The sequence below is a fragment of the Pteropus medius genome, unplaced genomic scaffold (genome assembly GCF_902729225.1).
Source record: "Pteropus medius unplaced genomic scaffold, Ma_sr-lr_union100, whole genome shotgun sequence".
Taxonomy (NCBI): domain Eukaryota; kingdom Metazoa; phylum Chordata; class Mammalia; order Chiroptera; family Pteropodidae; genus Pteropus; species Pteropus medius.
Genome location: NW_024354498.1, coordinates 6438975 through 6453888, shown reverse-complemented (window position 1 = coordinate 6453888; position 14914 = coordinate 6438975). Strand labels below are relative to the sequence as shown.

The 14914-nt window shown below is 38.7% G+C and overlaps 1 protein-coding gene across 1 annotated transcript in view; it reads left to right on the top strand.

Moving 5' to 3' along the window:
* Positions 1-4863: 4863 nt before the first annotated feature.
* Positions 4864-14914, top strand: part of LOC120594291 (cytochrome c oxidase assembly protein COX20, mitochondrial-like) — a 33888-nt gene continuing 23837 nt past the window's right edge. The window contains exon 1 of the mRNA XM_039852296.1: positions 4864-4887. Coding sequence (XP_039708230.1) covers positions 4864-4887 — 24 coding nt within the window. The remainder of the gene's footprint in view (positions 4888-14914) is intronic.

Genomic DNA, 14914 nt, shown 5'->3' with positions numbered 1-14914 from the left:
CATAATAAAAGAAATGACTGACTGTTACCATTTATTTTCAGCAATTTATATGATTCCTCACCTCCTGCTGATAAAAAGTTCCAGAATGCAGGGAACTCAATTAAAAAAAAAAAAAAAAACAGCAAGGAAGATCAGAATGAAAGGGGAAGACTAAGAAAAAGTATTGTTCTTTTTTTGTATCCGCATTAAAATTTTTATAGACTTTCATAACCCGGCATAATTCTGAACTTTTTTATTTGAAAACCACCTAAAATCAGTTACATGTAGATGTTTTCCTTTTGTTTACCTTGCTTTGGCATTCTTTTTGATCCCTTCCTCAGTGGAGCTACCTATACATGAAGGAATTTTTCCAGAAAAACAGAGAGACTAGGTAAGGTCAGAGAGGAAAAAAATTGTTTTGAAAGTGTTTCCTTTTTCTAAGAAGTCAATGAAATCATCTCCCCATTTCTGCCCCTAGGCTACTGAGTCATCTTCCAACTGAGAGATCTTGGAATGCGCTTGATGTGCATATACAATACCAGAGTTTGGTTGAGAGTCGCTTAAGATAGCAAATTATAAATCCTGGGCAGAGTCCATGTTTTATTCATCTGTGTAGTCTCCAGATCTAGCACAGTGTAGAACCCCAGTTAAACTCAATTTCTCAAATTTAATCCAATTAGCCAAACCAATAGCCCAACTCCTCTTCACTACCTCTATCCCTTAATACCCATGACAGCATATGGAAGGCAGGGTGACTCTTATTGGCAAGAAATAACAGATATCTACTTAAATAAATATATATTGGCAATGAGAATGGGGATGAAGAATACATAAAATGTCTACAAATTTCATGGTGGTTCCAGTGTACCACACAGAAGGACCATAGAGAGAAAGGTCTAAATTTGTATTGGTTAGATCATAATAATAAAGATGGTTTGGAAAGCACCTGACACTAGTTACACCAGCTATTTATGTTACTTCCAGGTCATCTACTTGGATGTAACATTTAGGAAAATATCCGCAGAAAGCATTATCCATATAACTACAGCAAAATAAACCATCTCTGCTTCCCTCTCCTCTGTCTAAAAATTGGCTCTCTTGGCTGTTCCATAAACATGGCCGAAGATGGCCGTCCCTATTATTTCTGAATTTACATCTCCTTTGTTCAAATGACCAGTAAAGACTGATTTGTGATTTTTATCCCAGATCCACATTCTCAGAGGAGAGAAATGGGTCTGCTCAGTTTGGGTTAGTTTCTTTCCCTGGCCCAATATTCAAAGGACAAAGGGTAGGTTAGGTAGTTATAAATATGACTCAGGGACTGCTCTTATCTGAGAGGACAGTTCTCAGAGATGGGATCTGGTGGGCTGGGCAGATAGCCTAGAAGGCCACTAATACATTGAAAACAAAAACAAAAACAAAAACAAAAACCACTACAAAAATTTACTTTTGCCCAGAGAGGAAAGAAAGTACAAAATGAATAGGTATATAGACAAGGCAATCAAAAAACAATATGTGCAAATTTATAGAAGACAATTGAATTGAATTAATGGTTCTCATAAATATAATCCATTCATCTGATAGCACAGGAGAAATCTCATCAGTCTTTTTTTAATTAAAAATTTTATTTTCACAGCCAAACCAGAGAAAAGGCTGTGATGTAGAATATCAGCTCAACATTCATCCCCTTCCTCTATGAAAACTGTTGGAGCATTTTTCTGCACAGCTAAAAGAATACATTTCCCAGCCTCCTGTGTAAAATGTGTTGCCAATGAGTTGTATGCTGAAATTGTTTGCATATAGTGGCACTTCCCAGAAGAAGTCCCCCCCACCCGCCCCCGCAAGGGGCTCATAGCTCACATATGTATTTTGTGCTTTTCACTTCTTCCCCTTACTCCTGACTGGAACGCAGACATGATGACTGGATCCTTAGCATCCGTTATGGAACATGAAGTGACCTTGAGGATGGTAGTCATACTCTAAGAATGAAGGAATAAAAATATAACAGGTGACTGGATCCAGGATGACACGATGGAGCTGTCATACTATTTCAGCACTGCTTAACTACAGACTTCTTTTATATGAGAGGGAAATAAACCTTTTGGTTTTGGTTAAACTATTCTTATCTCCAGTCTCCATAACTAAGAGTTGAGTATAAATCCTAACTGGGTTAAGGAGCTGCTATTCAGTAGGGCAGCATTATGTGATTGACTGATGGTGACTGGTAAAATTTATGACAAGACCTGTCACTGAGACTGGTTTATTCTGGTCTTGACCCTTTATGTTTTCATCACGGCTAACAGCTATGGAAACAAAATGATATACAGGTAAGATGAATAAACTCATGTCACCTTTAAAAAACACTCTGTGGAGGCTATGAGAATGTGCTTTGAAGAATTGTCGGGAGCATAATTGACTGAGGCCCCAAGTACTGGGCTCTGAAATCCACCTCCACATTTGACCCAAGGCCTTGCCTCCCAAGGGCCACTTGCAGGCAATGGCATGTGGCAAGGTTTCTAAGGTAGGTTTTTTTCTGGAGGGACATGGGATTCTTCTGTTGGTCAACTTTGGCTTGAGGATTCCTTGATGGCCTTGCCAAACCTTCCTTCGACCATTAGGACACTGCTGCCCAATTTTCTCTCCCTCTCTTCACGTGAGGTCAGACTGATGGCCCTCTAGCCTTCCTGGCTTGTGCTCCATTTTCTCTCACAGACTTTCCTCTTTGTAAAATCCTTGCACTTGTAATCTTGGCATCTGCTTCTATGAGAATCTAGACTAACACACTCATTTGAAGAAGAGTTTGTTGTAAGTAAAAAAAAACCTGCTGGTAAAAAGACTACTGTAGCTAAACATTTTCTCTATTCCTGCAGCTGACCTATTTTATGGGCCTAATTTATGCAAGGATATATGATTCTTGGGTAAAAAAGTCATACATCAGGCTCTTACCTCTTTTTTTCTGTTTCATATTTAAAATAAAGAAAAAGTGAGGAAAAATAAATAATCGCTCATAGCAAAATTTTAGTGGAGGCATTTGGTAGTGTGCTGTGCTCAGAAACCTGAGATACTAAGAAGAATGAGGTATGAGGTAATGTAGTCCCTCTTCTGCTAGCTCATAACTTGGTTGGAAATATGAGAAAGTGGAGGGAGGCTCTGCCCCACATGATGCTCATGAAAAACGGCAGACCTAGCTCTGCCATCTTCAACATGTGGGTGGAAAGATGGTAGAGGATTGATTACATGGGAGGATTTTATAGGCAAGGCCTGGAGGTGAGATATATAACTTCCTGCCTACATTCTATTGGCCAGGAATCTGTCACATGGGAGGCTGGGAAATGTAGTCTACCTGGGAGTCAAGGAGGAAATAGAAATGGGTTGGAGAACAGTTAGCTAGTTCTTACCTCAGCCACTTAGAAGAGGAAATGTAAGACACAGGGGAGCCTCAGTTTCCTCAATTGGGGAATTTCTTTTTACAAAGACATTTCCATATAGTGCTTTCTCTTTATCAATACTGACTGCATCATTTCATTAGAAAGTATACATTTTTAAGGACATATAGGCTATAATAAAATATTTCGATAGTTAAACTGTCTTAACACCACTTAATTTACTTCGAGATTTGTTATGCAATCAAATATCTTCAGAATACTTTGAACAGATTGCATAGCTGCCTGATCAAAATTCTTGTTTCTTATTTATAGATAGATTATAGTTCAGATCCAGATGTCGAATGGGGGAACAGGTAGGAAATTTTATTTTGTGCTTCAGAGGCATGTCAAGTGAAAAGATGAATTGTATTTCTTTCTAAATGCACAAATAGATGGCTATGAATTGGACCCTGAATGAAAATATATTTAAGATCTATTCAAATTTCTATGAATTTATGTATAACAAGGCTATTTTATAAATTCAAAATAAAACTATTTCAATAAGATGATAATATTCTATACTAAACATCACTCAAAAATGGGAATTTTATTTTTAGCAGTACAGCAAACCAAATCAACCCTTTACTTTGAATCGTCACGGTTTTGGGCGTGGGGTGGGTGGAGAAAGGAACATGTGTAAAATGTTCTCAATAACATTTCATTTAGCATCTGCCTAGATTGTAAGCATGTATTTTTCTAGCTTGTGTTAGCTATTTGGCAATTCCAGCTGCTTAGTAACAGTTGTAGGATACCAGTCCCTCCAGATTGCTAACTACTGCATGAGACCACACAAAGTCAGAATTAGATTAAAAATAACATTTGCAAAAGGAAAGCAGAGTAACCAAAAACATCACTTTTTAGTTTGGGTCCCCAATACCTTCAGTTAAAGAAATTTTCTTGCCAGTAGCACTATGAATTTAGCACTTTAAAGTCAGAAAAGATCTTTAAGGTCAACTAGTCTAACCTTTTCATTTTACGGTTGAGAGAACTGAATCTCAGAAAAGCTGAGTAGCTAATTAGTTACATGGCCAGGTTTAGAAGCCAAGTTCATTCATCCATCCATCCATCCATCCATCCATCCATCCATCCATCTATCCATCCATCCACCTATCCAACTAACAAATATTTATTGAGTGCCCACTGTCCAGACACTTGCTTGATGCTGAGGATAAGTGGTGAACAAAACCAGACATGGTTTCTATTCTCATGGAAGAGACAAACACCGATCAAATGGTTATATTAATATATTGCCACAAAGGAGAACTACACTGTGAGTTGAGAGCATATGATAGGGGCTGAGCTTGTCTGCTAGGTGAATGTCACTTTAGGTTGTGAAGTTTAAGCTGGGAGCTGAAATTTGAGTGTGTGTTAACCAGGCAAAGAGGAAGAATGCAGCATGGAAACCCATGTGCTGTGATATAAGTAAGAATAGCATATTTGATGACCTCGAAATAGGCCAATGGCGCTGGAGTACAAAGAGCAAGTGAGAACATGATTCAAGATGGGGCTGAAAGACAGGTAAAGGCCATAGAAGGAAACCAAACCATCTGATCCTAGCAAATTGGTGCAAGGATGTGAGGTTTGGACCTGAGATGCCCTTTTGCTATAATGAGAGGCAAGCCAAGGGATCAGCATGAAAGCCGTGACGATGGTGCCAACGCCATGGAAAGCTGAGAAGAAACTAGTGGAACCAGCTAAGTGGTCCCATGTTATTTTCTTTATTCAGGGGCAAGTCGCACCTGAATAAAGAAAATAACATGGAACCACTTAGTTGTGGTTTTTATGATTCGAGTGAGTTTAAATTGCAATTTTTTGTCACTTGTAAACAAAAATATCTTCCTCAAATAAATTTGAAGTCAGCCAAATTAAAATGGTAACCACTGTGTACTTGATGTGATGTTTATCATTTTTTCGGTAATTCATGAATATTTGCTGAATCGGATGCTCATTTCCATCACTGTGTGGATGTCTGGAAGGCTTTCTATGTCTATTTAAATCTTTCGTATCCTCAAAACCCAGGGTAACCTCACTTTCAGGAGGCTGAACAATTGCCTTCAGCCTCTTTTCAACTGCTTCTGCCTTTTCTGTTTGTCCATTAATAGTGTGACTCAATCTATGTGATCTTGTATTTTAGTTTATTTTTTAATAGAAGCTGCTCCCTCTGACCCATTTTTTAAAAAAGAATACTCTTATATTTTAATGTTCGTGCTTCACCTGTATCTTTTTCTCTTTTGTATCTTTTCAAGTATTACTTCTCAAATTTTGGGACGCTTAAGAATCACCCATGGGCTTGTTAAAAGGGCAGATTCTCTCATATGTCATAGGTGCACATGCAAAGAAACACTGTACATTAGGTATTGTACAATAAAGGTGTTTAGTGCATAATTCATGAGTTGAATTGAATTAGAAGTCCAGAAGGGATTTGATTTGGGGATAATCAGAAAGTTTTCTCCCATAGGGCTCTGAAAATGGACATCTTCTTCAACTTGTCCTCAGTGAGCTCATGACTATGCTGAGCATCAAGGTCAAGATACTGCATTCTTAAAAGGAAGCCATAATTTTTGATGGCCTTAGCTAAAACTGGTGAGAGAAACCAAATGTCATCCCTCAAATTCTGCCTGAATAAGAATCATAGTGTCAGGATTTCTTGATGAATAATGGGTATTTCTCCTGCTCCTTATTCAGTTCTCATTTCTGCCCAAGCACCCTTCTTTCACCTTTGAGCATTGGTCCGTTCCACTGATTTTTAGTTTTTATTCCAATGGGAAGCGCCTTGGTCTAATGGGAAGCAGTGGTGCTTCTCCTTGGGCTGCAGCTCTGTCTCAGCAACAAGTTGTTCATTTCTTCCTCTTTCTTTCTGGCCCGAGCTGAGCCCTGACTTATCCACCTCCACCTCTCATACACACATTAACCTCCCAACAACCCTAAGAGACAGATATTGTAATTACTCTTTTTTTCAGATGAGGAAACTGAGGCACAGGAAAAGGAAGGCTAAAGTTAAGTAAGTATTTCCTCCTAGTCAGCCTTGTGTCCATTTTTAGAGCATTACGGGAGAAACATGTCTAAGAATTCCAAAGTATCTTCTAGCTCTTCATTTTATGTTTTTAATTTGGTTCAATTCCTGAAATACGCATTGATCACCAATAGTGTATAGAGTCGTCTTATGGCAGTGTTTTGCTGAAGGGCTTGAGTTACATGGCACCCTCTCCACTGGAGGTTTTGATGTTGAAATATTATTGGGCCATTTTGTCCAACACTTCAAATTATATAATTAGCTATGCGTGCCTGATTGGATTCAGTCTCAAACTGTCGGATGAGTTTGTTCTTCTTAAATCATCCATGTGAATTGTGTGCTCATAAAATATGTCTTTTAATGAGGAACTGTGACAATGGTTCTTCATTTAAGTCAGGGATTAAGGAATTTCATGGATAGGAACATTATTTCAGCTGCCAGCCTTGTATCTTTCTATCCTCAAGCAAATAGCTTGAAAGAGACAGGCAGATGACTAAAGATATTTCTGGATAAGACTGGACAGTTAGTCTTTCTGGGTTTTGGGCACAAAAGGGAAATGGCTGTGACCATGGATTCTCTATGAAAGAGGGAGATCCATCTTCTTAGGACTTTACTGTTTATTTTTTTAAAATGGGATGGACTTCCATTAGCAGAGATCTCTGGGGAGAAAGGGAAGATTGCTAGGTAGGTCAAGTTTGAGCCATAAATTTTCTAAAATTTTATTTTGTTTTTAAATAGATAATTCATCACATGGTTTAAAATTCAAAAGGGTATTATAGTAATGTCTCCCTCCCTCATTCTGCAAGTACTAAGTTTCTTTTTCCAAAGGCAAGTAATGTTGTCAGTTTCTTGGTTATCTTTTCAGACATATTTTATGAATATTCAAGCAGAGTACATATACATATTTCCTAGGATTTGAAAATTCATAGGGGAGGGTAGAAGTAGAAAAACCCATATGTTAGTTTCCTAGGGCTGCTGTAATAAATTGCCAGAAACTGGGTGGCTTAAAACAATAGAAATTTATTCTCTCACAGTTCTGGAAGCCAGAAGTCCAAAATCAAGGTGTCAGCAGAGCAATGCTTTCTTTCAAGGCTTTAGGGAAGATTCTTACTCTTCCACTTCCTAGCTTCTGGGAGTTGCTGGCAATCTTGGGTGTTCCTTGGCTTGTAGACACATTACTCTAATACCTGCCTTTGTCATCATATGGCGTTCTGCTTGTATGTCTGTGTCCAAATTTCCCTCTTATAAGGACACCAGTCACTGGAGGAGGACCCACTCTAATCTAGTATGACCCTATTTTAACTTGATCACATCCACAAAGACGCTATTCTCAAATAAGGTCACATTCACAGATACTTGGCATTAGGACTTGAACATATCTCTTTAGGGAGCATACTTCTACTTACTTCAACCAATAATGTTATAATTTCAAAGCTTTAGACAGGCTTTGTAGAGAAGTAGAGTTCAATTCACTTTTGGGATGTGGAATGAAGTTGAGAGTTAGGTTGTTTGAGGAAAAATCCCAAATGGGTCTTTCTCTTTTGTAGATATAAAGCAAAGACCCACAACAGTAGTGGAGTTTTCTAAACCTCCAGGGACATCAAGAAACCAAACTGTTCTGGATGAAAGTGAGAGAGGTAGTAAAAGTGTTTGAACTGGTAAGATTTTTCCCTGAATTTTTTTGGACTCCTGCCTATGTAAGATACATCGTGACCCTGAACATACAAATGTTTGTATGTACACATATGAATAGATATAATTGAAAGAAAGACTTGCTCCATGGAACAATATGTACATTTATTATTTGAAATGTAGTTTTTTATTAATTTTTTCTCAATACCACTGATGGGTTTCCACCTGCAGTATGAATATCACTTCTTGTTGATACATTCTTCTCTAAGAAGGGGTTTAGAGATTTCAATGCTTGCATGTTATTGCTTGTTCTCATGGAGGTGTTTGTGGATGGCAGGAATAAAGTGGAAGACTATTTTTCATTTCCCCAAGGAGTAGTGAAAAGCCACGAAAGGGAAATGAACCCAGTTAATCACCTTGGCTCAACATAGATTGAATCGTTGGTGCCATACCTGCATGTTACTTAATTTTATGTAAGTCAGACCTGGACAAATGTACTAATGTTGGGATTTTGTGTTCTTAAATCTTCTTGGAGTGTGAGGACCAAGATTAGGGTATGAGGGCTGCCAATTATCTTGGAAAATCCTGGAACTGAAACAGGATTGGGCGATTTTTTTAAGGGAGAAAGAAATGTCTCTGGGATCCTGGCTCTTGGGAGAAGAGATGGTGGAGTAGAAAGGAGGAGGGAAAATGAAGAATAACGTTAACTCTTTCAAACAGTGGCGAGACCAGGGAGGTTGGCAGAGGTGCTCTTCAGGAACTAGCTGTGAGCTCTGTTTTGGTGATTGTAATGGATGCTGTTGATGCCCACCCAGATCCCATTTACAAACCTGTCCTCCCATTTCTCAGCTGCTTGATTGTTGACTGTTAACAGTTCATGGCTGTCTCTTTCTCTGGAGAATTACCCTCAGCAGAATGGGAGTCCTCATCTGAGAGGTTATGTTACCCTATCTACCTACTGGCTATGGCCAATGACTTACTGACACAGGGGTGTGAAAGGCTGGCTTCTTTGCCTTCAGGTGGTGCTATCTGCTGGTGCAGTGTGTGCTCCAGAATTCCCTGTGGGATCGGGTTGAAACCGAGTTCCCAGTGAGACCCCATGATTGCGTCACTCCTCCTCCCGCCCCAGCCTGCTCCCTCACTTCTTTCTCCCCCAAGAAATCACATGCCCGAAATCTCATCTTAGGCTCGGCTTCTAGGGAACTCAACTCATAGTTTTATTATTTCTGGGCCGTAACTTCCTCAACTCATAGTTTTATTATTACTTATTATTATTTTCTTATTACTACAAACTTCAGCCTTGCATTTCACTTTGGAAATTAAGGAAGGTGACATTAAAACACAAGACTATGCATTGGGCAAAGCAATACAAAGGAGTGATGTAGGAATCCAAAGGAAGTGAAGCCTGGGAGTGAACAGTGATCAGCAGCAGAGTCATCAGTGACCCCAAGGGTAGAGGGAAGGAGTGCTTCGAACTATGAGGGGACTAAGTCAGCAGGAAACGACCAAGGCAAACTCCTAGAAGCAATCTTTCTCTTTTATTTGTGGAGAAGAGTCAAATGAAGCCCGAACTTCTACTGACAAGTGAGACGGGACCTAAGTTGTTGTAATTTAGGGACTAGGAGTAAATTGATCTTATCTTGTCTGCAAAGGCTGTTGCCATATTATTTTCCAATTGCTGCTATAAAAAATTACCACGAACTAGTGACTTAAAACAACATAAATTGATTATGTTACAGTTCTGAAGGTCAAAAGTCCAAAATGGGTTTGCAGGACTGTGTTCCTTCTGGATGCTCTGGGGGAGGATCTGTGTCCTCTCCTTTTCTGTCTTCTAGAGGCCCCTGTATTCCTTCGTTCATCGCTTCTTTTATCTTCAAAGCCAGCAGTGTAACATCTTACAGTCTCTGTCTTGGTTTCTCTGTTTCTGTTATCATATCTCTCTCTCTGACTGACTCCTGTTGTGTCCCTTTTACAAGGACCCTTGTGAATGCACTGGACACATTCAGATAATCTAGGATAATCTCCCCATCTCAAAATCCTGAATTTAATAACAACTGCGAAATCTCTTTTGCAACGAACGTAAGGTAACGTATTCACGAGTTTTTGGTATTAGGTCATGGACATCTTTGGGGAGGGGCATTATTCAGCCTACCACCACTGGGAGGCCTGAACACAAAAGTTATATTTGCCTTTCAACATTTGCTTCATGTTCACTGCTGAGTCCAATCCATTTTGTTTAATGCTGTTGAACACATGCATTCAGTGCACGAATTCAATGCATGTTCAATGACGAATTCAATCGGGTTTGCTGAGTTAATAATGTCTGCACCTACTCCTCACTCTCTTAACACAAGAATTAGTCTCTGTCAGGGTTTGGAGCTGGACCGTGGGGTCTGTGTCACACAGGCCCAGAGAGTACAGAGACTCTGTGGTAGGTACGGCTGTGCCTATACATGCTCAGGACTTTCTCCTGGGATGATTTGACAAGGGCAGAACCATGAGTGGCATCTCTACTAGGTCCATCCAACACTGACTCTTTGACTAGGTTTTTTGGGGACTCACTAAAACCAAAAAGGAAAGGGATACGTGACTCTTCTCTGGCCACTAAGAGTATCTCTTTATATTCGGCTGATAATTTATAGCCACTGAGGAAGCAAAAGGACTTAGAGAAAAACTCACCATCAGTCCCACTCCAGCCTCACTCTCGATCTCTCTCTATACCCTAATTTGTCATATATTATACCTCTTTTCAATCTTTTCAAAGTCAGAATCAGGTTCAGGGCTCCAGACATAGTCTGCAGTCCATGCAAATGAATCCCAGAACTACTGTTTAGTAAGATGCTCAGATAAGGTGGCATAAGCTTTCTTTCTCCATTAAATAAAAACTCTTTTATGGATAGCAACTCATGATTAATGTCAGTCAAGGGAGGAATGGTGTCAGAGGGTGCTGTCATTTGATATCAGTAATTTTTCCTTTGCATTCTTCAAATTACTGTCAAAGGTCGTTGAGATTGAAGTTAGCTAGTCATTATTTTGCCCTGTAAAATGTATCTGACAGAAAAATTTCCTGTTTTCTGTCCTTGCATTGCTGTCCTGATATGAAAGAAATAATTCAACCACTCAGCAAGGAATGCATGGTGTCTTCTGCCCCTCAGACCTTGAGTTCACACTTTTGAGTCTTCTCTTTTATTAATCTCCCTGGTCTTCTCTTCCTCTCTTTCTATCTTGTTCAGATTTTTCATCCACTATATTGCTTAAGCTCTTCATTCTAGCACTTCTTACCCGAGTAGTCATCACTTGGATAGTTTGGTAAGAGCTAAAGCTAGAAAACTAGGCTTATTCTACTTTTAAGATACTAGTAGTACCTTAAAAAATCATCTGAAATTTTTGAATTACTTGCCATCTAATTTCTAAAACCCACCAGCTATTTTCTCAGAATATTGGTTTGAGCCACATGCCAATTGTGAAAATTCATTATCCCCAATATAATGCAGAAAAGGGATATTGACTGGAGGTCAAAATCATGCACATTTCCTAGTCACTTTTCACAATCCGAGATGTGGAACCATGAACTTGATAAATTCTGGGCATCATTGACATGCTTCAGGAAACCAAGTGACTGCTTTGTGGGTATTTCTTCAGTCTTCAATCTTCCTTGCTAGCTGAGTGTGACAGTTCTGTATAGGGCAAGAATATCCTTTCTTAATATGTTTTCTTCAATCTCCAAGAATATAAATGAGTTGATGATTAGGGTTATAAAGCATACAGGATACCATATCACTCTAATGTTTCTGAGATTTGAACTATTTATTTTGCCAGCTTAATGTTTTCTCAATGTGAGTAACAACTCTACAAGATTGGAAACCCTATGACATTCTTCACTTGAGTATTGATGTAGAGAGGATAGAATGGAATCCAACCTGCAACTAACTTGTCGTAAGTAAAAATAATAATAAAAGAAATAAAAACATATTTTCTTTTACTTCGACAAAAAGCAATAATGTGCTGTTAAGGGAAATAAGCAAAATTATTTCAGAACTTGACTAAGGTATGTCATAGTCACTGAAAAAGCATTAGGCAGAGGATTTTGAGACCATTTGAGTTGATCGAACTTTTATTTAGGATAGTAATATGTATGAGAAATATAGATAATCTTTTCTCCATTGAGAGCCATTGGCCTAAGGAAAACATTTTTGTTGACGGTTTGATGAAAATGAAATGTTATTAATTTCTTTTAAAAAACAGATAATAAGTCTATTATTCAATGGGTTTTTAAATTTTTTAAACCTTTTATTATGAAAATTTCAAACATATACATAGTGAAAACAGTATGATTCCCATATTTCCATCACCCAGCATCAGTAACAATCATCATTTTGCCAATGTTTCAACTTCTTTCAAAAATAAGAAGTACTGAGTCATAGCTTATAAGTGTACTATTCAATTTCTTGCCTAGTCGTTTCTCTTCCTTATACACCTTAAGACAGCTCATCTTAATTTCAATATTTTCGTAACTCTTACTTCCCAGAGAAGATAGGCCATTCGGTTTGACATCTGTCATCTCCCCTTCTCTCCACTTCAAATGTCTTGTCTCTCTTAGAATTCTGTTCTATTTCTTCCATCCTCTCCTTTTATTTTTTCTTGTTGCAGAGAAATAAAATTTCTCCTTGTGAAATTAAATCTCCACCTGAGTATTTGGTCACATTTGTCTCCTTCAGAATCTTGTCCTATTAATTTTCCCTCCTCCATTTTCTATCTTTAGATTTCTTTTTGGCTCCATTATTTCTGCTAGTAAACATGCACAGATCTTCCCGACACTCAAAGGGCAAAGCTACGGGGAACATCTTTTGAATTAATCTTTCCCTTCAAACTAGCTCTGATTCAAACGTTCTCTTTCGTGGTTATTTTTTTCCCCCACACAGACTTGAAATCTGGGAAAATCCTTGATTTCTTCTTGTTCTTCCTCCAGCCAAGCTCCAGGAATCCATATTCCTTCATTGACTTTGCATCTACCTTGGTCTAGAAGGCTCTATATTCCAAAGATGGCGCAATGTCTCCCATTCCACATGCTCTTCTTCTAGTGTGACCCATTTTGTAGCAGGGTCTGTGTCCCTTCCCCTTGAAATGAGTTTACTTTTGTGACTGCCCAGAAGTGACACTGTGACTTTTGAGATAGGTCATAAACATGCCAAGCACTTCCCTCTTGCGCTTTTAGACCCCAGCCATGGCACTGTGAGGAAGTTCAAACTTGTGTACATGGAGAGACCACGTGTAAATGTGTCAACCACCAGACATGTTAATGAGGAAGGCTTCAAGATGAATGTAGCCCCCAGTCATTGAGTCACTTGCAGACTTTGAAATTTCTCAGTCGAGGTCCAGACATTTCAGAGCAGAGACAAGCCATCCTCATAATGCCCTGTTCAAATTTCTGACCTACAGAATTCGTGAACATAATAAATGTTGTTTTATGGCAAGTTTTTGGGTGCTTTGTCACCTAGGGATAGCCTCGGAACACCCTGTCTTCCCTTCCTCACTATGTAAGCACTAATTTACGCACATAGCTTCTTAGCCTAATTTCTGGACTAGGCTTTTGCTCTTAAGGATCTCTTCAATGGAGTCAATGCTTCCTCTATGTCTCACCCGAACAGAGTGCCCTCCTATTTTTGAAATACTTTTCTTTCACATTTTTTATTTGCTCCCCAACAGTAGGAGATAGGCAGGGCATATTATAAGAATTATTTTACAGATAAGGAACTGATATTTAAGTAAAGAGAAATTTAAATGACTCTCAAAGTAGCTCAGAGAGCTGGAACTAGAGCTATAAGAAGGGATTTACTCTAGAATGTGGTTTCTCAAACTCATTTTCCCACAGAATCCTTTCTGGAAACACCTATTAGCATTTGAAGGACACTGGTTTCCCAAGGAACAATTCCAGTCCAATTTACTTTTTTTAATAGATCAGGCTTGAGAGATTCCATGTCCAAGAGATAGTTAAAAAAAAATACGAAAGGGACAGGAACTGGAGTGCAGAGCTATTCTGCCAGGTTATTATAGCTTTCTGTACGTAGTGAGAATTTTTGTATGTTTGTACCTTTGTAATATTTCTATCAGCCTGGCTCCCGCTGTTGCAGATGAGAGAGGAAAAGATGAATTTGGAGGTGTCAATTCTCTTTAGCCAAAGACCACTTGGATAAATAAGTTGGGTTTATTACTCATTGCAGGGAAACATGGGGCACCCTCGGAAAGGGATGTTAGAGAAAACATATAGATTTGGGCTTCAGTTGGTTGAATTAGGAGAGAGTTTAAGAAAACAGGACTTTAGTCTAGATTGGATGCTGTTAGAAAGTGAGGACAATGCTATGGTTGGGTATCTTGTGCATGGCACCTTGACCTTATTTTTGTTTGTGCTTAAACAAAATTATGAAGTGGCCTTGTTTTCTTTTATTATATTAGAGTAACCTTGTTTGAGACTGGTGTTCTATGAATTTGTTTATGTCCAACAGGACAAAAAAAAATGGCTGAGCTGTGTGTCTTATGGGCTTATAAAAATATTGAGTTCCAGTTGTGAACATCAGATTAGTTTTGAATATCACGGGTTACTCTTTTTCTTTCAGAGGTCTTTATTCTTAATCACCTCAGGTATTCAAGAGCAAAACAGATTTCATTGTCTGAGGCCAAGACTCATTCAAAAGAGCATGACTCTGTTTGGGGTGAGGCCTTTACTACTGGGTCATAGGAGATAGTTAAAGCAAAGAAACACCACAGCAGATGGCCAAAAAACTGTGAGCAGCATCCGATTTTTATTGCATATAATCGTCGAAAGAATAAAAGAGACTGTTTGTTTTGTTTTGTTTTGTTTTAAAAA